At 48.4% G+C, this 27,431-nt stretch overlaps 1 protein-coding gene and 1 long non-coding RNA gene across 2 annotated transcripts; one reads left to right on the plus strand and one right to left on the minus strand.

The window, feature by feature from the left end:
• The first annotated feature begins 934 nt into the window (after positions 1-934).
• On the plus strand, positions 935-1,833 carry LOC136507724 (uncharacterized). Its single transcript, XM_066502358.1, has 2 exons — positions 935-1,314; positions 1,734-1,833. The coding sequence occupies exons 1-2, from the start codon at positions 935-937 to the stop codon at positions 1,831-1,833; spliced, it is 480 nt and encodes a 159-aa protein (XP_066358455.1).
• Positions 1,834-25,140: 23,307 nt separating this feature from the next.
• Positions 25,141-25,898, minus strand: LOC136508243 (uncharacterized). The gene is made up of 2 exons (XR_010771911.1): positions 25,540-25,898; positions 25,141-25,446 (listed from the first exon to the last, which is right to left on the minus strand). It is a non-coding gene; the product is annotated as an uncharacterized lncRNA (long non-coding RNA).
• Positions 25,899-27,431: the final 1,533 nt, after the last annotated feature.

Consider the following 27,431-nt stretch of genomic DNA (forward strand, 5'->3'; position numbering starts at 1 on the left):
GCACTCCGCAAAGACCTTCTTTGCCGAGTGCTGTACTCAGCAAAGAATTGCACTCGGCAAACACGGGCACTCGGCAAAGGACTTCTTTGCCGAGTGCCAAACTCTCGGCAAAATCTCTACACTCGGCATAGGCTGCCCGTGAAAACGGCGTCCGGTCACGGCTTTCTTTGTTGAGCGCCTGCAGTTAGGCACTCAGCAAAGATTTGTTTTTTTTTAAAAAAAATTCTTTGCCGAGTGCCCCAGATCTGGCACTCGGCAAAGATTTAAATTTTTTTTTAAAAAAAATTCTTTGCCGAGCGTCTCAGATCTGGCGCTCGGCAAAGAAATTTTTTTTATTTTTAAAATACTTTGCCGAGTGCCCCCAGGACGGCACTCGGCAAGGATTTAATTTTTTTTAATTATTTCTTTGCCGAGTGCTCCTGTGGATGCACTCGGCAAAGAGGAAATTTAAAAAAAAAATTAAAACATTCTTTGCCGAGTGCCATGCCCCGGCACTCGACAAAGTTTTTTTTTGTTTTTTTGTTTTTGGCCTCCAATTTTTTTGTGCAGCCTTTTTAAAGCACCAGGAACTCCTAGTTACAATTTGGGGATTTTTTGTGGCTTTTTGTTATATTTAGTTACTTTATTTCATTTACTTGAATTTTTCCGGAAATTAGAAATTTAAACTGCACGTGGTACGAATAATGGAGTTGAATGATTCGAAAATTGATAGTTATGTTAGTGAGTGTTGTGAGAGGCCGTATCCAGGAACGGACCCAAAATTTCGGACATCTTGTTCACGAAACATGTCCGCGAAATTGCGTGTGAAGTGTTTATAAATTCTATAAAAAGCAAATGAAGTCCGAAAATCATGAAACTTGTTGAGATGTCGTGATATCATATGTGGAGGCTATGATAAAAATTTCAGAAGATTTCGTGCACGTTGTTACGTACGATGCTTACAAACCAGAACATCTCTACATGTGCACGTTACCCTCAGCCGGCCCTGCCCCCGGCCGGCCCTTCCCCTGGCCACGCCGCCCGCTGCCCGCGCGCCCTGCCGCGGGCCGCGCCGTGCCCTCGGCCAGCCCTTCCCCCAGCCGCGCCGCCCGCTGCCCGCGCGCCCGGCCGCGCCGTGCCCCCGGCTGACCCTTCCCCCGGCCGCGCCGCCCTGACCCCGGCCGGCCCCTGCGCCCCGGCCGCGCCCTTTTTCCGGCCACGCCCTGCCCCCGGCCGCGCCCCGTGGACCGCCCGCCCCGACGCCATCCGTGCCCGACCCCATCCCCGACTCCACCCGATCCCGACGCCGCCCGCCCCTACCCCGTCGCCCGTCAGGTATGCCTTCTCACTTATTATTGTCGAGGTAGTGGTAGTTGTAGTAGTATTAGTTGTACTAGTGGTAGTATTAGTACAACTAGTGGTAGTATTAGTAGTAGAATTAGTGGTAGTAGTAGTAGAAGTAGTGGTAGTAGTAGTAGTACAACTAATGGTAGTAGTTGTAGCAATAGTGGTAGTAGTAGAAGAACCAATGGTGGTAGTAGTAGCAATAGTGAAAGTAGTAGTACAAGTAGTGGTACTACATGGATATATTCTTCTGCATGGATTGATATTCAAACTACATGGCTTCGGTTGAGCCATATGTGCTTGTCGGCCATCGTGCCGTTGTTTTTTGCAGGTTTTGGAAACCTCACCGTGCAGGGGAGGTTATGCGGAATTTTTTTTGTAAATGACAGTATTTTATTCCATTTTTGTAGAGAAGAGCCCGTCGGAGTTGAGTCGGAGTTCTCGCCACCATGCCGGTCTCCCTGCACCGCGTCGTCTCGCCACTGCACCGACCCGCCACGGCCCCGCTAGCCTGCTCACCCTCGCCTCCACGCCACGTGTCGTGCCCACACCGGCCTGCTCGCCCACGCTGCCACCGCCGCCTGCGCTACCACCGGCCGCCCGCGCCGCCCGGCCACAGAGTGCTGCCCGCGCACCTGGCGCGCCCGTGTCCGGCCGGGCCGCCCCACGCCGCCCACGGCCGCCGCACTTGCCGTGCCGCCATGCCCTTGCTGCCCCACGCGCCCCGCCGCCCGACAGAGGTCGCCGTGCCCTCGGCCGGCCCTTGCCCCCGGCCGGCCCTTCCCCCGGCCGCGCCGCCCAGCTGCCCGCGCGCCCTGCCGCCGTGCCGCAGGCCGTGCCCCGGACCAGCCCTTCCCCCAGCCGCGCCGCCCGCTGCCCACTTGCCCGGCCACGCCTTGCCCCCGTCTAGCCCTTCCCCCCGGGCATTCGCCGCCCTGACCCTGGGCGGCCCTGCGCCTCGGATGCGCCCTTTTTCCAGCCGTGCCCTGCCCCCGGCCGCACCCCGTGGGATCCGCTCCGCCCCGACGCCGTCCGTGCCCGACCCTGTCCCCGACTTCGCCCGATCCCGACGCCGCCCGCCCCTACCCCGTCGCCCGTCAGGTATGCCTTCTCACTTATTATTGTCGAGGTAGTGGTAGTTGTAGTAGTATTAGTTGTACTAGTGGTAGTATTAGTACAACTAGTGGTAGTATTAGTAGTAGAATTAGTGGTAGTAGTAGTAGAAGTAGTACAACTAATGGTAGTAGTTGTAGCAATAGTGGTAGTAGTAGAAGAACCAATGGTAGTAGTAGTAGCAATAGTGAAAGTAGTAGTACAAGTAGTGGTACTACTTGGATATATTCTTCTGCATGGATTGATATCCAAACTACATGGCTTCTGTTGAGCCATATGTGCTTGTCGGCCATCGTGCCATTGTTTTTTGTAGGTTTTGGAAACCTCACTGTGCAGGGGAGGTTCTGCCGAATTTTTTTGTAAATGACAGTATTTTGTTCCATTTTTGTAAAGAAGAGCCCGTTGGAGTTGAGTCGGAGTTCTCGCCACCGTGCCGGTCTGCTTGCACCGCGTCGTCTCGCCACTGCACCAACCCGCCACGGCCCCGCTAGCTTGACTCCGCTGCCACCCTAGGTATAACCCCTCTTTTCGTATCATTGTCGTAGATCGCGTAACCCAGTTAGGCATCTCCCGTTCGAAAGAGATATGGTTGGAGGTATGCAGATCTTTGCATATCTATGACCGTATCTATTTCGGATTGTCCACGCTTTTTGGACAGCCCACGGATGCGTAGATGGGTTAGTTCCCATGTTCTGCTCTGGTCCGAGACAGAGTTTCGGCATCACCTCCCTATTGTTCTCCGGATACACACTCTTCTTTGGCAGGACGTGTATCTGGAGAACAGCGAGGAGATGCTGCCGAAATTCTGTCTCAGATAGGAGTAGAGCATGGAAACTAACCTCATCTATGCATCTACGGGTGGGATTAGGACCTATCCTCACCTATTAGATAGTAGGAACACCATGTAGATGCAATTGATGGTTACATTACTCACCGATACATATGTTAGAGGATGGATGACCGTCAGTGGATGTACATAGGCTAGAGAAGTCAGAGTGATTACACCACGGAATGGATGAACAAGACCGATGCTTTCTTGAACAGTGCATTTGGCAACGCTGCTAAAGGACATTGCCTAGTTTTGTGTCCCTGTAGCAAATGTGGAAACAGGAGAAGGGTAAACAAGGTGGAAATGGGTAAACATCTTGTGAAGAATGAATTTACGCCGGACTACACCCGGTGGGTCCACCATGGTGAAGCCCAACGTATGAGAGAGGACGTGGTGAGACCACGGGTGGAGGCTTTTGATGCTGATGCCGGGGTAGCAGACATGTTAGATGACTTTCACCAAGGACAGTTCGATGAGGGATGTGAGAAGGAGGAGATGGAAGCAGCCGCACAGGCGTTCTATGATATGATGGACTCGGTACAGAAACCCCTTCACGATCGGTCAACGGTGTCTCAACTGGATGCCATTGGACGCTTAATGGGGTTAAAGTCCGAGTTAAACTTGCGTCGACCTGGCTTCGATAAGATGTTGGCCGTGATTGGCACCCTGCTTTTGGAGGGCCACATTCTGCCAAAGAGCACGTACGAGTCACAGAAACTCCTTCGAGCACTTAAGATGCCGTATGAGCAGATACATGCTTGTCCGAAAGGGTGCGTCCTATTTAGGAAAGAACACGAGCATGCAAAGTTCTGTCCAAAGTGTAAATCCTCCAGGTACCTGGAGGTAGACTCTGATGATGGCCAGAAGAGGCAACTTACGATCCCCATGAAAATCCTACGGTACCTTACATTCCTACTGAGGATCCAACGGCTATACATGACCGAGGAATCCACGAAACAGATGACATGGCACAAAAATGGCAAATGGTACAATCCTGACAAGATGGTACATCTATTCGATGGTGAAGCTTGGATCCGCTTTAATGACAAACATCGTGACAAAGCAGATGAGGCTCGTAATGTACGTGTCACGTTGGCAACAGATGGGTTCAATCCTTATGGAATGATGGCTACCCCATACACATGTTGGCCCGTCTTTGTTATCCCCCTTAATCTCCCCCCCGGTGTCTCCTTTCAACGACATAACGTATTCTTGTCGTTGATAATTCCTAGACACCCAGGGAGTAATATGGGTGTGTTCATGGAGCCCGTGTTTGATGAATTGGTCCGTGCTTGGGATGAAGGGGTATGGACATACGATCGAACTACAAAGACAACCTTCAAAATGCACGTTTGGTACCACTACTCCCTGCATGACTTCCTGGCGTATGGGATATTCTGCGCCTGGTGTGTTCACAGGAAGTTCCCATGCCCAATATGCAAGGAAGGTGTGAGGTTTATTTGGTTGCAGAAGGGTGGCAAGTATTCATCATTTGACAGACATCGTCAATTCCTACCTCTTGACCATCCATTCAGACAAGACATCAAGAACTTTATGAAAGGCGTCAAAGTGACAAACCTTGCACCACGGATGATGAATGGTGCCGAGGTTCATGCTTAGATAGGTGCTCTCGTGCCCAATGAAGAAGGTGGTTTTGTGGGATATGGTGAGCAGCATATGTGGACTCATATCTCGGGCATGACGAGGCTCCCCTATTTCGATGACCTTCTTCTACCACATAACATTGATGTAATGCACACTAAAAAGAATGTCGCCAAGGCACTTTGGGCAACACTCATGGACACTAAAAAGTCTAAGGACAACCCAAAGGCTAGAGTAGACCTGGCAACATTGTGCGATAGACCAAATCAAGAGATGCAACCTCCTAGTCATGGCAAGACCTGGAGAAGGCCTAAGGCTAATTTCGTCTTGAAAAAGGACCAAAGGAGGGAAGTACTTGAATGGATCAAGAAGCTAATGTTCCCTGATGGGTATGCAGCGAATCTAAAGAGGGGAGTTAACTTAGGCACTCTGCGAGTCAACGGGATGAAGAGTCATGACTACCACATATGGATTGAGCGACTTCTTCCGGTGATGGTTCGAGGCTATGTCCCGGAGCATGTCTGGCAAGTGCTGGCAGAGTTGAGCTACTTATTCTGCCAGCTTTGCGCTAAGGAGCTCTCTTGGACCGTCATTGATGACTTGGAAAAAGCGGCACCCGTGTTGCTCTGTAAGTTGGAGAAGATCTTTCCACCCGCTTGCTTCTTGTCGATGCAGCATTTGATTGTGCACCTCCCGTATGAGGCACGGATGGGGGGCCCATGCAGAACCGTTGGTGCTATCCAATCGAGAGATGTCTGAAGACTCTTCGCAAAAAATGTAGAAATAAAGCTAGAATTGAGGCTTCCATTGCAGAGGCATACATTCTAGAGGAGGTGTCGAACTTCACAAAGAAATACTACACTGAGAAACTTCCTAACGTTTATAATCCACTGTCGATGCGGGACCCACAGGATACCCCGCAAGGGAGAGAGAAGATCTAGTCCAACTAGGATTCTTCCCATGTAATCTTAGTAGTAGTACTATTCAGTAATCCTACTAGGAACTCTCATTGTAAACCGACTAGGACTCTGGCCTCCTAACTATATAAAGGAGGGCAGGGCTCCTGGGGAAAAGAAGATAGAGAACAGAACAACAATTGTACAACACAACACTTCACGATCAATCCAACGCAAAGGCTAACGCCGACTAGATGTAGGGTTATTACTCGATCTACGATTGAGGGCCTGAACCAGGATAAATCGACTATTCCTTGCGTTAACCATCAAGTTTAGCATACGCCGAAGCCCGAACATACTGCCCCGGGTACCCTCATGGCTGGCTATCGGTGGTAAAACATCGACAGCTGGCACGCCAGGTAGGGGCCTTTCGGTGACTTTGCATCCGAGAGCTCGATGGACCTCGATAACATGATCTTCCCGATGGGATCAACTTTCATCTTTAGCTCATGGATCTGCGAGGCGGACAACTATGGCAAGCTTCAAGGCCATCTCCTCAAAGATCCGGATCATCATGAAGAATTTCCTATTTCGACAACTACGATGGATCAGCTCACCAGAAGATTCGCGCAGCTCATAATATCTGATTCAAATCAGATTTCACGGCTACGCGCATCCGACTCGAATTCAAGTTCCATGTCTAAGGTGAAGTTTCATTCGAGTTCTTTCAAGAAACCGAGTTCTTTTTCGGCAGGATTCCAGAGCACAACCCAAAACAACTCGGATTACACTCAGAGTTCTTTCAAGAAGTTGAATTCTTTTCCATTTGGGCTCGACAACATAGCAAAATCCTATCAGGAACAGTTCGAAAGATCCTTCAATCCAATGCTTGGGATACCACTGACAGGAGCCTAGGAGGGTCTCATGCTAACGATAACATCGCAAGACTGTATCATCCACTAGCCAGGTTCCATCCCTGAAGATAGCGGAACCCAACTAGTCGGCACAACAACAACAGCAATCCTACCCTACCAAGAAGGGGACTCGATCTGTGACATCGAGGCATCTACTAAAGTCATCAGCAACTCCGACAGTATGAAAACCAACACCAATAACAGAACGGCTCACGCATAGGAAGTACTCATGGTTCGACGTCCTCGATCACCATTAAATCCCCCAGAAGCACCCGATGTCAGGTCATCAGATGAATCAGAATCCAACATATCACCCTTTGCCCAGGGCTACGATGGAGAAACTGAGAGTTAGAAACAAGCTAGAGAAAGGAAAAACAAGTTGAAGCAAGGGCACCAACACCGTGCTAGGCAATGCAGGGAAGCCTAGATCAGATATGAGTCAGAGTTGGCTGAATACGACAGAAGAAAATCACAACGAGAAGTCGAAGGAAGACGCACGGCAAATACGCCTTACGATAAGATTCGAGATGCATTAGAAGAACTCAGAGCAACTTCACATCCCGGTGAGAAGTATGAACAGCTCCAAGACTTGCTCCGGTCAACAATCTCGAGAACGCATGAAGAGAGAGACCAATCGAGACTACCCGCCAGATCAACAACCCACAGGCAAGAAGATCAAAATCAAAGAAAGTCTGCTTTCGAAAGACTTGGGCTAGGTGGAAGCCATAACAGAGAAAGTAGGAAGGAACATAATCAAGGCCACCAATTTGAACAACCGAGAAAGACCAGGAGTAGGGTGCCTACCCAGACAGCCTCGCAGAACTATTCCCATCAAAACAACAGTTGGCCAGAAGGAGGTGCCGAATCCGAATTCAAAGAAGCCAGAACGCACGACAGATTCCCCTGTTTCGCGAACAGGCTTGCATCAATACGATTACCTCACAAGTTCAAACCGTCTAACCACTCCAAGTATGATGGCAAAACTGAACCAAGGCAATGGCTCAGAATATATTCACAATCAATTGAACTAGCCGGAGGAGACAACGATATCAAAACCCTATTCTTTCCCATGGCACTAGAAACTATGTCCCTCCAATGGTTCGATAAATTGAACCCAGGATCGATCAGAAATTGGGAGGACTTGCAAAGAGCTTTCTACGAAAATTTTGTGGGTATCATCACACACCCGATCACTCATGCAGAACTGAAAGGACTCAAGCAAAAGGGAGGCGAAAGTCTCAGAAATTACTATCGACGATTCGGCGAACTACGGGCTCAAGTGCACGACATCACCGAACGAGAAGTAATTGAAGCTTTCTCTCATGAAATCATGGCTAGGTGGCAATTTCAAGACTTCTGCAAAGAAAATCCAAGAAACAATGAAGAATTCAGACAAACAGTAGAAAAGATGATTACTGCAGAATAAAAAACACGAGAGAGGTTCCTGGATAGAAGCAACCAGGACAACCCGGACAAGCAAAATCATCGAAATAGCAGACATCAAGAAAGAAAACGTAGACCAGACAATACTGTGGCAATGGCTGACAAATCAAAGAAATTTTCCAAACCCAGAAGATATGATGACATTGAAAACATACGTTGCCCATTGCATCCCAATGGGAGACACACCATCGGAAATTGCTACACTTTCAATGATCGATACACAAGAAAGGATAGTAAGGAGAACACCAAAGAGGACAATCAGAAAAAAGACGAAGACAACCACGAGGACAAAGGATTCCAAAAACCCAGGGGAACGGTAGCAATGATCTTCTCAAGGGCTCCAGACTGCAGAAGCAAACATCAAGAAAAACTAGCACTACGGACTATCATGACAGCAGAACCGGCTACACCAAGATATCTCAATTGGTCACAATATCCAATCCAATTTTCAAGAGAAGACCAATGGACTAGCGTGGGGAACGCAGGCCATTACCCACTAGTTCTAGACCCAACTATTGCCGGTATGATCATCACCAAAGTACTAATCGACGGGGGAGCTAGACTCAACTCATCTTTTCAGAAACACTAAGGAAGATGGGACTACAACTTGCCAGGATGATCACACCAACAAGCACACCTTTTTACGGAATAGTGCCCGGCAAAGCAGCCATGCCGCTCGGACAAATTACTCTACCAGTCACTTTTGGAACACCCTCAAACTACCGTACAGAATTCATCAAATTTGAGGTGGCGGACTTTGAGTCATCATGCCACGCAATTCTCGGACGACCGGCACTAGCAAAATTCATGGCGATACCACATTACCCGTATTTGCTGCTTAAGATGCCAGGACCCAACGGTATCCTTTCTCTTCGAAGTGATTTGAAGCGTGCTTTTGACTGCGACGTTCAGGCAATCCAAATTGCAGCCAAAGCATAAGCCGACAATGGAAGAAAAGAAATAGCCATAATTGCTACAGAGATGAGCCAAGAAGAATTAGAAATACCGGCTAAAAAGCCCAGCATCATCACACCACCAAAAGAAGCCGACATCAAGCAAATCGACTTGGGCACTGGCGATACCTCCAAGACAGCAACCATCAGTGCTCACCTCTCGGCAAAATAGGAACTCGCGCTCACCAACTTTCTTTGGGACAACAAAGATATATTCGCTTGGAAGCCGGCCGACATGCCAGGTGTCCCAAGAGAGTTGGCTGAGCACAGAATTGATGTTAATAAAAGCTCCAAGCCTGTAAAGCAACGGCTACGACGATTCTCACTTGACAAAAAGGCAGCGATTAAAAAGGAAATCACAAAACTAATGGCAGCCGGATTCATCAGAGAAATCCTTCATCCAGACTGGCTAGCAAACCCGGTCCTTGTGCAGAAGAAGAACACGGATGAGTGGCGCATGTGCGTCGACTATACAGATCTCAACAAACATTGCCCAAAAGATCCGTTCAGGCTACCATGCATTGACCAGATAGTCGACTCAACAGCAGGGTCTGCACTATTATCCTTTCTCGATTGCTATTCAGGGTATCACCAGATCGCATTAAAAGAACAAGACCAGAGCAAGATGTCTTTCATTACTCCGTTCGGTGCTTACTGTTACAAGACCATGTCGTTTGGACTAAAGAACGCCGGCGCCACATACCAAAGAGCTTTCCAAACTTGCCTTGGGGATCAAATCAGTGAAAATGTGGAGGCATACGTGGATGATGTAGTGGTGAAAACAAAGAACCCAGACACTATGATTGAAGATTTAAAGCAAACATTCAAAAACTTGAAGAGATGGAGGTGGAAGTTGAACCCAAATAAATGTGTATTCGAAGTTCCTTCAGGACAACTACTCGGATTTTTGGTCAGTCAGCACGGGATTGAAGCCAGCACCAAGCAAATTCGAGCTATAACAGAAATGGGCCCACCTAGAAGTATCAAAGATGTGCAAAAACTAACATGATGCATGGCGGCCCTCAACCGTTTCATATCAAGACTCGGCGAAAAGGGGTTACCTTTCTTTAAACTACTAAAAAAGACAGACAAGTTTGAGTGGACAAAGGAGGCCGACGAAGCCTTCAAGAAACTTAAGGCATACCTCACATCCTCACCAATTCTCACACCCCCAAGGAAAGACGAAGATATGATGCTATACATTGCGGCGACTACTGCTGTGGTCAGCACGACAATAGTCGTAGAAAGAGAAGAAGAAGAACGCGTGTATAAAGTACAACGACCCGTATACTACATCAACGAAGTATTATCTGAATCAAAAATACGGTACCTGCATGTACAAAAACTACTCTACGCCCTATTGATCACTTCACGCAAGCTTTGCCACTATTTTGAAAGCCACCAGATCACAGTGGTGATAGACTTCCCGCTTAGAGACATCTTACACAACAAAGATGCGACGGGACGCATATCAAAGTGGGTAGTCGAACTCGGAGCTCTTAACATCGATTTCACCCCGCGGAAAGTAATCAAATCTCAAGCCCTTGCCGATTTTGTGGCCGAGTGGACAGAGATTCAATAGCCTTTATCAGATACAATCCTTGACCACTAGAAGATGTACTTTGATGGGTCACTCAAACTAGGTGGAGCCGGTGCAGGCGTTCTCCTCATTTCTCCAGAAGGAAAACAACTCAAGTACGTCCTTCAGATATTATGGCAAGCTACAAATAACGAAGCAGAATATGAAGCCCTCATCCACGGGCTACGAGTGGCAATTACCCTCGGAATAAAGAGATTACTCGTATACGGCGATTCAGTAGTAGTCATCAACCAAGTCAACAAAGAATAGGATTGCACCAAAGAAAACATGGGTGCTTACTGTGCTAAAATACGGAAACTTGAAAAACATTTCCAAGGATTAGAAATTCTACACGTCCTGCGTGATTTCAACATTGCAGTAGATGTCCTCGCCAAGCTCGGATCAGACAGAGCGAAGGTTCTACCCGGCGTATTCATAGAAGAGCTATCAGTTCCCTCTATCAAACAACCCGGTGAGACAACCCCTGAAATTCAGGCTAAAGGCGTTCAGATCTTGGTAATCAACACTTCATGGAGCCAAGTTTTCATCGACTATATCAAAGAAAATAAATTGCCAGCAGAAAAAGCCGAAGCCACCCAAGTTGTTCGCAGAAGCAAAAACTACATTCTAGTAGGAGATATACTTTACAGAAGAGCAGCATCTTCAGGAGTACTCCTAAAATGTGTCTCATTTGAAGAAGGCAAAGAGATCCTAGACAAAATACACTCAGGTTGCTGTGGAAACCATGCCGCTTCAAGAACACTGGTTGGCAAAGCATTTCGCACCGGATTCTACTGGCCAACCGCTTTGAAAGATGTAGAAGAACTTGTCAGAAAATGCAAAGGTTGCCAAATGTTTGCAAGAAAAGCCCATGTGCCAGCTCACAATCTTATCTGCATCCCACCCGCTTGGCCTTTTTCCTGTTGGGGGCTGGATCAAGTAGGACCTCTGAAGAAAGCAAAAGGCGGCTTCGAGTACATCTTTGTAGCAATCAACAAGTTCACCAAGTGGATTGAATACAAACCACTCGCGAAATACAGCGCAGCCAAAGCGGTCGAGTTCATCCAAGACATTATGCACCGCTTCGGCATGCCCAATCGAATTATCACAGATCTAGGCTCCCCCTTCATAGCTACAGAATTCAAAAGCTGGGCACAAGACTATGGTTTTAGTATAGACTACGCGTCTGTTGCACATCCAGAAGCCAACGGACAAGTAGAAAGGGCTAATGGACTCATACTAGCCAGATTAAAACCAAGGTTATACGAAGAACTAGTGGACTATGGGTCCAAATGGATTGAAGAATTACCTAAAGTAGTATGGGGGCTACGAACTCAAATAAGCAGAGCAACAGGCTACTCACCCTTCTTCCTAGTTTACGGGTCAGAGGCCATACTGCCTGCCGACTTGATCTGGACATCATCAAAGATAGAACAATACGATGAAGGAGAAGCAGAACACACAAGAAGATTAGAACTCGACAGCTCAGAAGAAGTCAGAGTAAACGCTACCCTCCAATCAGCCAGATACCTACAAGGTTTAAGATGACACTACAACAAGAGTACCCATCCTCGATCATTACAAGTCGGAGACTTAGTGCTAAGAAGGATACAAAAAACTAACAGACGACATAAGCTACTTAATCCATGGGAAGGTCCGTTCATTGTCACAAAAGTCACCGGACCAGGCACATACAAGTTAATAACCGAAGATGGAAGAAAAGTCAGCAATACACAGCACATCAGCCAGCTTAGAAGATTCTACGCGTAAAAACAACTCAAGAAAAAACAGATATGCAAGCCACAAGGGACCAACGTTCACAATCGACAATATATGTATTAGTTTATATTCATGAGCAATAAAGATGATATTCATCCACAGCATGTCTTGTCATGACTTTCAACGAGTTGTTTTCATGAAACAAAAAGCAAAATGGCTGAAAACATGCCTGAGCATCCCGGCCGAGAGCAAAATAGCTGAAAAGACGCTTGAGCCCGCCGATGAGGGTAGCTAAAAGCTAACACCCGAAACAAAAAGCAAAATGGCTGAAAACATGCCTGAGCATCCCGGCCGAGAGCAAAATAGCTGAAAAGACGCTTGAGCCCGCCGATGAGGGTAGCTAAAAGCTAACACCCGAAACAAAAAGCAAAATGGCTGAAAACATGCCTGAGCATCCCGGCTGAGAGCAAAATAGCTGAAAAGACGCTTGAGCCCGCCAATGAGGGTAGCTAAAGGCTAACACCCGAAACAAAAAGCAAAATGGCTGAAAACATGCCTGAGCATCCTGGCCGAGAGCAAAATAGCTGAAAAGACGCTTGAGCCCGCCGATGAGGTAGCTAGAAGCTAACACTCAAAACAAAAAGCAAAATAGCTGAAAACATGCCTGAGCATCCCGGCCGAGAGCAAAATAGCTGAAAAGACGCTTGAGCCCGCTAATGAGGGTGGCTAAAAGCTAACACCTAAAACTAGTCTACATCCAGATAGGAATACTTTTTCCTCAGAAAAGCACAAGCGCCACTCAAGAAAGCACTCGGATGCTGAAGTTTGTCAAGGCAACATTCTATACCGAGTCGTTTTATGTAGCGCAGACGAAAGGTTGCCAACACAAAGATTTACATCTAACAAGTCATAGCGCGGACAAAGCACTCGACGGATCACAAAAGAGGAAGAAAAGAAAAAGTACTCGACAAATCGAGGGATTTCGTCAGGATAACGCGCAGAGTTATTTACAGAGCAGAGACGAAAATGGGACAAAGTACTTAGCAAGTCAAGTGACTCCAACCACACCTGGGCAAAGAATACATCAACGAAAATAAAGAATCTTCATTTGAAGAGGAGTGTAATATTACAAGAGGCTGGTCAATTGGATCAGGCATTGTCATCAGGAAGGGAAATATCAATATTAAGACTGTCAACAACCCTACTGGCTAAATCTTCGACCTCAGGCTCCATCCTCTCAATGGCATCAAGGTATTCTTGACTATCAGCTTCCTCTGCTATCTTGGATAGAGGCGCCTCTGGAGCAAGGACCCGGACCTGGGCTAGCACATTCTTGGTACATACTTGAGCGCACTTCTTCGTGAACTCTTGGAAACGAGTCAGAATCCGAGGAATGAACTGAGCCCAAGATTGTCCGTCATCCGCTGGAGTTCGGAGAACATCAGCTACTGAACGAAAGGATTTCCACAAAATGTTCCAATTTTCAGTAGCCGTTGCCAGCTTCCCAGACAAGTCTTCAATAGTTTTTTGGGCCAGCACAAGATCTTTATCAGCTCCACGCCTGATCAACTTAGCAAGTGCAAGTTCTTCTTCAGCACGAGTAGTTACCTCCTCAGCCTTGTTATGACTTGTACGAACAAGAGTCTTCATTTCATCAATGCCCTCCGAGAGCTTTTTTCCTTCAACTCGGAGAGCTGGACAAGACACCAAACAACAAGTCAGCAGAAGGGAAAGGTGTGAATACTGAAAGAAACAAAAAGAACCCGGAATACCTTTACATTCTTTATTCGCGGCTTCCAAGCTCTTCATGGCCTCCGAGTTCTTTGAAGCCTCCCGGATAGCAGCATCTTTCTATTTCTCCAACTCCTGGGCAACAGTATCTCTCTGTTTCTCTACCTCTACCACCCAGGCACGAAGAGCCTTTTCCTCTTTTTGATGCGACTTACGCTTAGTCTCCAACTCGGCCTGGAGGAGGTCAAGGTTAGTCTTCAGAGAACTTACCTCGGAGGACAACTTCTTCTCGGTTTCAGACGAAAAGAAGAAGCCGGTATGGTCACAAGAGAAAGTCTAAACAGTTAATGAAAGAGAAAAATAAGGCGTAAGGACGAAGACAAAACAAATGGCCTAAGAAAGAGTCTCAGAAAAACTTACGTGAAGCTTCTCCCCGAAAAAAGTCACAGAGGACGCCAAGCTCCCCCAGGCTGCGGTCAGCTCCGATAGCCGATGGGTGGCATCGAACTGTTGCACCACGTCACCGGTAAAAGAGGGACCGCTGGAAGCAAGAGAAGGGGAAGGAGAGGCCGGCTGGGGCGAAGAAGGAACGACCAAAGCAACCTCCAGGGAAGCCGAAGCCAATCCCTCATAAGGACCCGGCGCGACTGCCACAGTCACCTCCGGGGCGGCCAAGTCCGCAACTTCGCCGGGTAGCTCCGAAGCCCCCGCAACAACTTCACCAATAGTATGTTGCGAGTCCTGAGGCTCGGAACTCGATGGCACGGCGGAAGGCTGAGAAGAAATCGATGAAGAAATGAGAGAAGACGAAACACTGAAAATTGATAAAAGAAAGCACCGATGAGAACCAGAAGAAGGAAGACAGAAGCAAAAAGATGAAGCCAGAATCTACTCACCCAACCACTTTCTTCTTCGCGAAGCCAAAAGAAGGCCTCGCAGGGGGGACCACCATGGCGAAAATGTCCCCGCCACCCGACGACGGGAGCGGGATAGCAGATAACGGAGCCACAGAAGAAGCCAGAGCTGGAGCCGTGGAAGAACTCTGCACTGGAGGAGCGGTAGAGCTCGGTACCGAGGCTACCAAAAAACTCGACACCGGAGCTTCAGAAGAAGTTGGCGCGGGGGCCTCAGAAGAACTCATACCCGACGTCCGGTTACTTCAAAAAGTTCAAGACTAAAAGTCAAGACAAAGAAGAGAAATTCAATGCAACAGGAATATGAAAACAACTCACCGCCACATAATGAGAGGTACTTCATCGTCCTCCTCTCCCTCAGCCAAGGAAACTAGAGCACCTGCTGGAAAAAGAATAAAAAGTACTCGGTTCAAGAGAGAAACAGGAAAACAAAGGAACAAAGAGTATTAAATGTGCTCACCTAAGAGCATGCTAACAACAACTGGAGTACCTGAGAGAGTACTTGGTTTGCGAGGCTTCTTGGAGACAGGCAGGCCAGATGAAGACCCATCCATTCACCCCCTCTTCGGGACACTATGAGGACCGCGAGGGACTAGACGAGGAACATATTCTTCATATACATCAACAAATCTGGAAGAAACTCCAGGAAGCACTATGGAGGGTGGGGACTTACTAGTTGCAGAAGTTCCAGCAAGTTTATCCCCAGTCTCCGCCACGGCAGGGAGAACATCAAGAGGGATCGGGTCAACAAAGTTCCGCCCAAGCTCCTACAAAAAAGGATAAAATAGTAAGACAAGGAAAAGCTAAGCAAAAATGGATGCAGCAAGAGTACATAAAATATCCAAACAAAGAGATAAACAACTCACCGTTGGGGGCGGGTTGTTGGCAGAGAACTCAGAGACAGCAGGAGGAATAACGCTCACTCCTTTCAGCATCTTCTGGAGATGCTCAAGTACCTCCTCATCAGTCAGCTCAAGAGCTGGGACCATGCGTGAAGGATCCTCGGCCCCAGAATACTCGAAGCCAAGGTGCTCCCGCTCTTTCAAGGGCTGAACTCGGCGACGAAGAAAACTCGAAACAATACCGAAACCGGTTAAACCCTACTGTTTCAGCATGCTAATCCTATCAAGGAGTGGCTGGATCACTTGAATCTCAGCAGGTGAATCAAGTTTCTTGTCCCATCGGTCATTCACCACAGGACCAGATCCAGAGTGGATGGCAAGGGAAGGGATCAAATTGGTAGCATAAAACCAGTCGGCGCATCAATCTTTTACAGAATCGACCAGGTCATAGTCAAAAAACTTAATCTTAAGACCCTGGCGAAACTGAATCCCGCAACCGCCAAGAATGCTGGTTTCTTCGTGGCGGGGTTGAGGTTTCAGACGGAAGAAATAGCGAAAAAGAGATAGAGAAGGAGGGATTCCAAGGAAAGCTTCACAGAGATGAACGAAAACAGAAAGATGGAGAACGGCATTAGGGGTTAGATGGTTCAGACTAACCCCGAAATAACCAAGAAACTAATGAAGGAAGGAGGAAGCAGGAAGGCAAAGTCCGGCGCGGACAAAGGAAACAAAGAGGACAATCTCACCAGGACCCGGAGCAGGAACCCGATGCTTGCCCAGAACTCTCCATTCAGCGATGACTTTGCTTTGGATCAAGCCGTCGCTGACGAGCTCGCGCAGCTGATCTTCGCTTGTTGTTGGAGCCAGCCAAACCTTCTGAGCAGCCCTCATGGCCACGAACTCTTGGTTCTCGATCAAAGAAAGGGATGACTCCTCGTCCACGAAGGTCACCTAGGACTTGCTCGCGGTTTTCTTTTTACCCATGAACTAGCGGAAGCAAAAAGGTACTGGGGAAGATGAAGCTAGATGGTGGCGCTAAGGATGGTGGCAGCAATGGCGACGGCGGATGATTAAGAGCTAGGGTTTCAAGGCAAAAGAAAGGCAGTAAAGAAAAAGAGGACGAAAGGTCTATAAATAAATTTTACAACGTTAGAAACGGCTCACCAGGCCCGTTAAAACACCATGTGAGAACGCAACGGTCCATTTACCGACGCAGCTAAAATGATGGAGGGCACAAATCCACACAATGGTACAATCCAACGGGCAGATTTCAGACTTATCCGTCCAGCACCACGGCAGGGTTATCAGATCATTACAAGAACAACCCATCAACCAAGAAGAAACAAAGGGCTACCTCACAAGGAACAAAAGAACCCGGTTATTTAAGAAAGAACTCGGTAATCTCTTGAATGACATGGATCACAGCAGAAAAGTAAAGGACAACTCAGAAGACAAGATTCGTTCCATTACAAGCGACTTCAAAAATAGAAGATTACAAATCTTACAAGACCCAACGAACTCGGCACCACGAAAAGCAAAGTAGCAAAGAGGAACACGGACACGGCTAGGCTTTGGAACGACTATGTGTCCCAAATTGCTACTCGGAAGGACAAACCGCCATCAGCTACACTGTTTTCTTCAAAGGACGGACGCAGTGCATCCAAGGCGGAAATCGGCAGCACGGCAAGACAACATGGAGCAGAGAAGGCCGGCGGGCATCTGTCTACCCAAGACCGATGTGATGCTGGATATGGCGTTGATCTGCATCGGACAGTCTCAGGACAGGCGGTGAGGATCAACCCAGAACTGCCAGATGAAGGAACGAAGCCCACATCACAAGACTTCCTCCAACTACCGCCACGTACATCCTGGCACAATGCTGTCGCGGGATTAGCCTACCTCTAATCCCTATCACAAGACTTCCTCCAGCTACGACAAGACACACAGGAACTACAAAATATGCCCGGGGGCTGCTCTGCTTCACAAACTACCATGTTCATGACCACGAAGGTTTCAACAGAATGTCCAATGGATGAAAACAAGCACTCCGGGACAGTATTTATAGATCAAAGGAGTGGCGCACATGGACTAGGAGTACCAACGAAATAAGCCTAGCAAAGGACACAGTGAAAAGACAGGACTCAATAATGGAAGACTCAGGCAAGAAGGAACAGTACTCCAAGACGAGCATATTCGGAAGAATATACCAGCATAGTACAACCCGTGAACAAAAGGCATTTACACTCAACCACCACCATACAACTACATCTGACAACAGCAGACTATCAAAGAATACGCCAAGACCTCGCATCCGAGTTCTTCCTGAACAAAACAACACGGATATACGCTCAGAGGCTGCATGCTGCGAAACTACTCGGATGGTGATTTAATCAAAGACTAAAGGGCTGCTTCGGAAAGATGCCGAAAAACTACTCAAATGATGACATAATCCAAGTCTCGGGGACCACTTCAAAACACAAATTTTCAAACAACATAAAGATTCAAAACCCTCCAACTTTTTGTTCCAAATAGCAAGAGGCTCAGGGGCTACACTCAGTAAGTGCACCTTTTCTTCGAAAAAGCGCACGTCACCAAAAGACTTCCTCAACGCAGACCACTTCAAGACATTACGACAAAAAGAACCTGGAACGAGCCATATTCGAGTTCTTTTTTGATAAAACTTCAACGAACAATCAGAGCAACTTCAAGACAAGATCATCCAGCTCCTTGTTCCAAATAGCAAGAGGCTCGGGGGCTACAACCAGATGGATGTACTTTTTCTTCAAAAAGCACTCACCACTCGAAGGTCCCAAGAAGCGCTACAAGGTTTCACTCAAGAAAGCACTCGGATGACATTTGTTCCTACTCAACAAGACTTGAAGGAGCAAAACGAGACTTTCAGAGCTCAACCATGAAGTGCTCGGGGGCTTGTCGATGCGGGACCCACAGAATACCCCGCAAGGGAGAGAGAAGATTTAGTCCAACTAGGATTCTTCCCATGTAATCTTAGTAGTAGTACTATTCAGTAATCCTACTAGGAACTCTCATTGTAAACCGACTAGGACTCTGGCCTCCTAACTATATAAAGGAGGGCAGGGCTCCTGGGGAAAAGAAGACAGAGAACAGAACAGCAATTGTACAACACAACACTTCACGATCAATCCAACGCAAAGGCTAACGCCGACTGGACGTAGGGTTATTACTCGATCTATGATCGATGGCCTGAACTAGGATAAATCGACTGTCCCTTACGTTAACCATCGAGTTCAGCATACGCCGAAGCCCGAACATACTGCCCCGGGTACCCCCGTGGCCGGCTATCGGTGGTAAAACATCGACATCCACCCCCTCGTTACAATGCTGGCGAAAATGAATTGAACCTCAGCCTTTTACAAGGGCAACTCAGAAGCGCAAGTGCATCGACCACTAAGCAATTGAAAAATGAATAGTGGCGCAGTATCATGCTATATGTGTTGACCAACCTTGTCGAGGTGCAACCGTTCATTAGGTAAGTTCTGAACGAACTTGTTTCATTTTGCCGTATGTCCTTGTTTCTTCGTCCAACCCCCTTGTTTATCATTGGTACAGGGAATTTCTTCATCAATTCTGGCATGGATTGAGGCAACCTACCCCACAAGAAAATGATACCCTTCTTTCACGGGGTGCGGGACCAGGGAGCCCCGATTTCATTTGTTGGTTCAAACAGAAAGCCCAAACTGATGCGCCTATAAGTGATGAGTTGAGACAGGTTGCAAACGGCTGTGCCATTAGGGTCAAGTCATTTACCGGTTATGACATGAATGGATATTGTTTTCACACAGCAAGCTACGAGCAGAGTCGGCCCAATCGACAAACCACAAATAACGGAGTTGTTACGCCCGGCACTGATGGACTCGACTATTATGGAAGAATTGAAGAAATCTATGAACTATCATTTTATGGTTCCAAACCTCTTACTCCTATCATATTCAAATGCCACTGGTTTCATCCTAGTGTAATGAGACGGACCCCTAAGCTTGGGCTAGTCGAGATTCGACAGGATTCCGTCTATCCAGGAAAAGATGTCTACATTGTGGCTCAACAGGCCGTCCGGTTTATTATACATCATACGCATGCAAAGACGCCGAGCATCTTAAGGGTTGGTCTAATATGCACAAGATATCGCTACACGGTAAACTACCTGTCCCAAACGATGAAGATTACAACTTCAACCCAAACACATATGATGGAGAGTTCTATTAAGAAGAGGGGCTACAAGGGAGGTTTGACATAGACTTAACCGAAGAGATAGGAATAGAAGTAGACAATGAAAGGGATGATGACGAGGACACTGGAGACGAGGTGTGAAATCTGAAGGACATACAAATGCTTGAGCGATTACGTTTAGGCAATGACAATGAAGACAACATTCCTCCTTCGGATAGTGTTGATGAGTTTGACAATGTTGATAGTGATGATGAGACCTATGATCCAGCTAATCTCAATCATGAAGATTATTTCTAATACATGTAATACTATGTTTTTTGTAATTATGTTTTGTTCATTTTTGCATATATTTCTAATACATGTGAGGAGGACCGCCAGTCGCAGGAGGAGGTGGCATCCGTGGACGAGTCAGACGAGGAGCTAGTTCGGTAGCGGAGGAGGAGGAGGAGGAGGAGGAGGGGGGAGGTGGCAGGCACGGGTTCCGCTTCCTCCAACTCCTCTTCGAGTGTCTACTTGTGAGGTCCCACGAGCCTCCCACAGGTTCCGCTTCCTCACCAACACCCAGTGATTCGCCCCGAAGGACAAAAGTAAGTAACTGTATATGTTATCACCACTACTTCATATGATATGATGAAAAAAACTAATAATTTTTCTTAATCACTTGTGCAGGAACTGGGTGGTTGTGTCGGGTGGTAGCGCACGGCTAGTCAACGGCATCCTGGGTCTTCTATGCAGGCAGCACTTCCTCGGCATTGTCATGTACACATCGAAGACGGAGCCGGCCTACTCGTTTGACCACTACATCGTCGCCTCCGATGCGGAGTACCCCAACAAGGCGGCGCGGGTGAAGGCAGAGTTTTGGGTAAGTCTCCCTCGCACAACATTGCTCAATACGTCGCATTCATTAGACTTTTCTTGAAATAATGAATGGATACATCGCTTTTGTATGCAGACTTATTACAGATAAGAGGAGGGATTTGAGGCCAGGGCGGAGCAGGCGACTACCAAAGCCTGTAAAAAACTCATCACCGACATGCATCACGAGGCGCGCATCTAGGCCATCGTAACCTACTACGGGTCGAAGCTTGGAGAGAGGAAAACCAAGAAAGACGCAAGAGAGATGCAGCTGACCCGGGAGCAGTACCTTGAGGTAAATGAAGAACATCAATATTGATTCGTTTTGAGATTAAGTTGGTTTAATTTGATCTTCTTAGATGTCCAATACTTGATGACGTGTAGGTGATTCTTTGGTGGTGCCAAGCGTATCCCGAGTGCTGGGCGATGATGGTGGACAGGTGGTTCACGGAGGAGTACCTCAAGATGCACAGGGATGCCTAGGACCGTCGTTTGTTGATGCAAGGTCCAGCACACCATCAAGGCAGCCGCAACCTCGCCGGATACAAACAAGCATGGGTACGCGAATTGATTTATCTATTGTCACGCTCAGTTCTGTCTGATTTCTAATCATCGTGCTGTCTTTCTCACAGTCGGCATCACATAGTGGCCAGGCTTGCTCAGACTTCCAGGCATGGTGTATGGCCCACAAGGGCAAGGCGACGTCCGACGTCTCCTTCAACCTAGAGGACCCGCCCGAGGCATACACGAACCTGAGCGTCCACTCCCGCATTAGTGAGTACACTGAGGTGGCGAGGTCGCTCCATGGGGCAGACCACGATCCGAGCACCCAGGACTTCGATGGAGAGGCCGTCATGAGGGCGGGGCAAGGCAAGAAGCATGGGTGGTTCTGGCTTGGCGACGGCATCATCGACACGGCCTCTACTCCCTCTCTCTCCCAGATCCGAGCATGGAGCACGAGCGAGAGCCCGGCCATTCGCACACGGCCGACCGCTGCACAGCACCGGGTCGACGCACTCGAGGTTATTCCTGTTTTACTCGTCATACATTGATCTTTACACACCTTAATTAGCTTTTCATTACTAAAACATTAGAGTGAAATATTGTAGGCCCGGCTGGAACAAGAAATGAAGGAACGTCAGGAGCTGGGGGCCCAGCTGGAGGCCGAGCGGCAGGCCCAGGCGCAGAGGCTGATGGACATTACGGATTTCCTACAAGGGCTTGGGCAACGTATGGGCTTGTCTCTGCCACCTGGGCTGTTGGTTCCACCTCCGCCTCCGCGTCCTGCAGCTGCAGCTACTCCTGTGAGTATCAAAGTTTTTTACTTTCGCTTGTGCTTTGCTTGTATGGCCTCTATCGTCCTAGATTAGCTATCAAAATAATCTTGTCTCACATGCAATCTTTTCTCCTTTGTGCAGTCTCCATCTGACGATGGTTCGAATAATCCACCTCATGTACCTACGAATGATGCATCTGGGCCTTCACCACAGTCGCAGTGGCCGAGATGAGTGCATGTTGTATTTTTTACATTTGTTGTTCACTTGGTGATGGACTTGTGATATACTTGTGATGCACTTGTGGACTTTGATGGACTTGTGGACTTATTTAGATGGACTTGAGCACTTATTATTATATATTGTGATGGATGTGATATGGGCGGATGGATGTGTGGATGGATGAGATATATATGTGATGGATGAGATATATATGCGATGGATGAAATATATATGTGATGGATGAGATATATATGTGATATACGTTTGTATGAATGTATTTGTCATGATGGAATGCAAAAAAAAATTTTGCCGTTTTGGGTCACTTTGCCGAGTGTTGCACTCGGCAAAGGACCCCTTTGCCGAGCGCAATGGTCACAACACTCGGCAAAGCTGGAAAAATGGGCGACCAGAAAACAGATTTTCTAGCTTTGCCGAGTACTGTGACTATAACACTCGGCAAAGAAATTAAAAAAAAATTAAACTTTGCCGAGTGCCTGGCGTGTTGGCACTCGGCAAAGAAAATTTTCAAAAAAAAATAAAAGCTCTTTGCCGAGTGCCTTCCGGGTTGGCGCTCGGCAAAGAATTTTTTTTAAAAAAAATAAAAAATCTTTGCTGAGTGCCTGGCGGGTTGACACTCGGCAAAGAAAATTTTCAAAAAAAAATAAAAGCTCTTTGCCGAGTGCCTTCGAGGTTGGCGCTCGGCAAAGAATTTTTTTAAAAAATAATAATAAATCTTTGCCGAGTGCCTGGCGGGTTGGCACTCGGCAAAGAAAATTTTCAAAAAAAAATAAAAGCTCTTTGCCGAGTGCCTCACGGTTTGGCACTCGGCAAAGAATTTTTTTTAAAAAAAAATCTTTGCCGAGCACCTCACGGGTTGGCACTCGGCAAATAAATTTTAAAAAAAAAATAAAAAAAATCTTTGCCGAGTACCTGCAGGGTTGACACTCGGCAAAGTGACCGTCAACGGGACCGGCGCCATGACGGTCGCTTTTCTTTGCCGAGTGCCCGATAAAATACACTCAGCAAAGAGTGCTTTGCCGATCAATTTTTTGCCGTGTGTGCTTTGCCGAGTGCCGCACTCGGCAAAGGCTTTGCCGAGTGCAATCTAGCCTTTGCCGAGTGCCTCAGGCACTCGGCAAAGAACCTGAATCCAGTAGTGAAAGAAAGTCTGTTGTTCAGCAGCCCCCTCTTGTTCAGGAACTCGATAGAAATACGATGCTGAAGTCCGGTCCTCTTCATCTTCTAAACTGTAATTTTAGAATGTAACTGGAATAGAAACTTTTCAAAATACAAACTGCAACAAAGGGTTGAAAATTTGAAGTTGGGAAACCGGATGCAAACCAGGGCTCTGCTTCTGTCTTTCTGTTCACCTGGTCCTGCTTGATTTGGCCAGCGCCCAGCGGGCAGCGGCGCAGCGCCCCCTGGCTGCCTTGCGAGCGACAGGCAGCTGAGTGGGGCCAGGGCGGACGCCACTGGGGCGCTGGGCAGCTAGCGACGGGCAGCCACCACTGGGGCGCTGGGCAGCGGCCGGCTGGGCGGCCGGAGACCTGCCGAGGTTGGAGCCGCGGAGTGCATAGCAGAGGGGGCTAGCCGGTCAGGGGCGGAACGCAGAATAGAGGGGGCGAGTGGCGACGGGCGACACACCTGGCCGCAGACGACGGCGCGGAGCAGCGCGACTCCAGACACGACACACGCTGTCAAGCGTGCGAGGCGGCGAGACTCCGTCCAGACGCGAGCGAGCTTGGACTTCTTGGTTGGGCTCATGTCTAATGGGCCAAAAAATTGAAGAATTGCTCCCTTGTTACTTGGGCCACGACTAGGGCCACGACCCTAGTAGCCCTAGTGCTGGGTCCGCCAATGGGCTGACCCGTGTCGCCGCCAGGCCGCTCGTCGGAGCTCGCATGCAACGGTGACCGCGTGTGGCTCCGTCGAGCCACCCTGCCGTGGCGCTCAGGCGTCCCGGCGGTCACGAGCAGCGAGCCCAGGAGCCCCGGCAGCCGCGTATCCTGCGTCCCTGGTGGCTACACGCGCGGCTCCTTCGAGCCGCCCTATAGTGGCGCTCAGGCGTCCCAACGGTCGCGAGCGGCGAGCCCAGGTGCCCTGGCAGCCGCATGGCCCGCGTCCCTGATGGCCACATGCCTCCACACCATGGTGTGCTGCCGCCGTCGCGTTGGCAGCTTGGGAACGCGCGTGAGGCCTGACGTGCGCGCCCGACGTGCTCGCTCCCGATGCGACCCCAGTGCGCGCTCCGGTGAGCAACTGCATCGCCGAGGTTGCCAACGCCAATTTTTTTATTTTATAAGTTGTCTTTCTAAAGTTAGTCTGATTTGGTATTGGATTTGGATTGCTGTGCTTTGTGGATTTTGATTCGGACTCAATTTGGTCCTGGGCACCTTGTAGATTTGGGCTTGCCGATTTGAAAAATTGTTGTATAGATTTGGGAGACGTGACAAAACCTATTTAATTTCGGATTGGGATGGTCCAGACGAAAAGTAATCCAGACGAACTTTGAGGCCTAAATTTTGCCTCGTTAGTATTAGGTAGAGATAGATGTACACGTGCTAACGCTACGGTAAAAACAAAACAAGATAAAATTTGTAAAATAAAAAATAAAAAAATAATCCGATTCATTAAGATTCACATCTCATATATTGTATAATCAAATATTTTTGTCACATAATGAATGTCACATAAGGATTGATCCTTTGAAGAGGCGACAGCATCATTTGACTCACCCACCGACGACTTTCTCCATCCCCAAAATATTTTAAACTCGAGGATACAAAGAAAACAAAACATTTTTATCACATGAAGAAATATGAAACACTGTAAGGAAATATGCACCACTGTTGCGTACATAAATACACGCGGCATATATATAGTTTGAAGTTTGAACAACATGAAGTCTGGCTGGCCGGCATCCGATCCGTCACTTATTTGTTTTAGGCCGCGTATATACGGCGTACGCCAAAGGCCAAAGCAAACATAAAACATACATTACTTGGTAGAATATATAACAGCACAAGCAACCCTGCATACATATAGTTTACGATTTGTTAGTCATCATCATATCAGAGGTAAATAAATAAATAGTAAAAGAACGAAAGAGAAGTAGAAAACACACCGGCTGGGCAGATCGATGTGCATCGCTACATGGTCACGTCACACTTTCCATACATCATCAGGAACGCTTTTTTTCTTGGGGTTTAGGCAGTCGTCGATGCACGGCCCCGTCTTGTCCTTGCAGTTTTGACATCGATCCGCTGGCCCTGTACAGTACCCCAGGTCCACGCAAAGGAGGTTAGCTGTGTTTTGGCAGATTTCTTTGCATTCCTCCGGCGTCAACTTCTTCCTCTCCGCCGTCTCCCACGCAAAGGAGGCTGGGCGGCCAATGCTGAGGACGAGCAGGACGCACAAGGCGCCGGCGGCCACCTTTGAAGCGGTGGAACCAGCTGCTGAAGCCATGACGACGGATATGGTGGAGGGAGGACATACGACGCAATCTCCTACAACTAAAAAGAACAAAGTGTGGATATTTTTTGGTGCGATATTTGTTTTGGTTCGTCCGTCTGTCCACGCCTGCGATCCTACGACATCTTAATTACTGATTGATCGTGCCATTCTCCTTGATTGAATATTGTCTGTCATGTGATAGAGGAATCACGGCAAAATAGGAAGTAGAAAATTATTGTGCTATCTATATACAGATTGCATGTTTGCATGCACCAGCATACATGGCAACGAGTAAAAGAAAAGAGAATTAACACAGAAAGAAAGAGAATTAAGACAAAAGGAACCTCTTTGCATTTCTGAGAACCTTGCCAAATCTGCCTACATTTAATTACTTCATCTCTTTGCATTTGCAAAAGGGACGGCTTTTTCATCCTTTCATTTGGTTTCACGCTCACGTGTTCATCGCCCTCGCTTGCTGTTTCTTGCGTGAACCGTAGTTGATGGCATCTGTCTTCCATGGCTCAGCCTCCCAATCCCAAGAGAAGGTCCCTACCTCTCCTTGACTGGAGATCCGGCCTGCCAGAGGATCTTCTCGAGTCCATCGGGCAGCGTCTCGCGTCAGGCCACGACGCGGCGTCCTTCCGATCCGCTTGCTCCCCATGGCGCGCCGCCGTCCCGTTCGCGATCTTCGGGCCGCTCCTGCTGCTCCCGTTCGACCCCGACTCAGACTGCGCCAGCTTCTACTGCCTCCCGAAGAAGGTCTTGTCCAACACGCTGCCCAACGTGCGTGGCAAGGTGGCGTGCGACTCCTCGTGTGGGTGGCTGGCGCTCATGGACGAGGCGGCGTCCGTGACGCTGCTGAATCCATTCGCCAGTGCCCGTGCCCCCCGCGTTGAGCTCCCGCCAGTAGGCGAACATGTCGCGGCGGCGTCCTCATCGGAACGCGTGTCTAGGGTCCACGGCCGGTGGGTCCTCCATCCCACCAACGGCTACGGGGACGCGGATGCCGTAGGCAGAGCCATCAAGCTAGAAGACATGAGGGATGTGTTCTTCCGTGAGATCGTGCTCTCGGTGCCGCCTGACGCCGCCAGCCGCGAGTGCATGGCCATGGCCATGCTTGGGTGCTCCACGGAGGTCGCGTTCTGCCGGGTTGGAGTCGACAGCGCATGGACGCTGCTCGACACCAAACTGGAGTTCTCCGTGGGGTCCATCGTCCACTGCCAAGACAAGTTCTCGGCGATCGACTGCACTGGAGAAATCTTCGTCTGCAGCAGTAACGCCGTCGGCGCTACTCCAACCGCGACGCTGCTGCCATCGCTGTCGCCACCGTAGCTACCTAGAATCAAACGGTGAGCTGCACATTGTGGGTGCCATGGTGAGCACGTTCCACGAGACACAGAGCTTCACCTACAGCAGCGCGATCTACAAGTGCAACCTCTACGACCGTACGTCGGAGTGGTCTAGGGTGAGGGACATCGGTGATCAAACACTGTTCGTGTCTAAACATTTCATTGAAAGCTTCAGTGGAACAAGTGTATTCAAGTACAAGGAGAACAAAATCTA

Source organism: Miscanthus floridulus, chromosome 15 (assembly GCF_019320115.1).
Source record: "Miscanthus floridulus cultivar M001 chromosome 15, ASM1932011v1, whole genome shotgun sequence".
Taxonomy (NCBI): Eukaryota; Viridiplantae; Streptophyta; class Magnoliopsida; order Poales; family Poaceae; genus Miscanthus; species Miscanthus floridulus.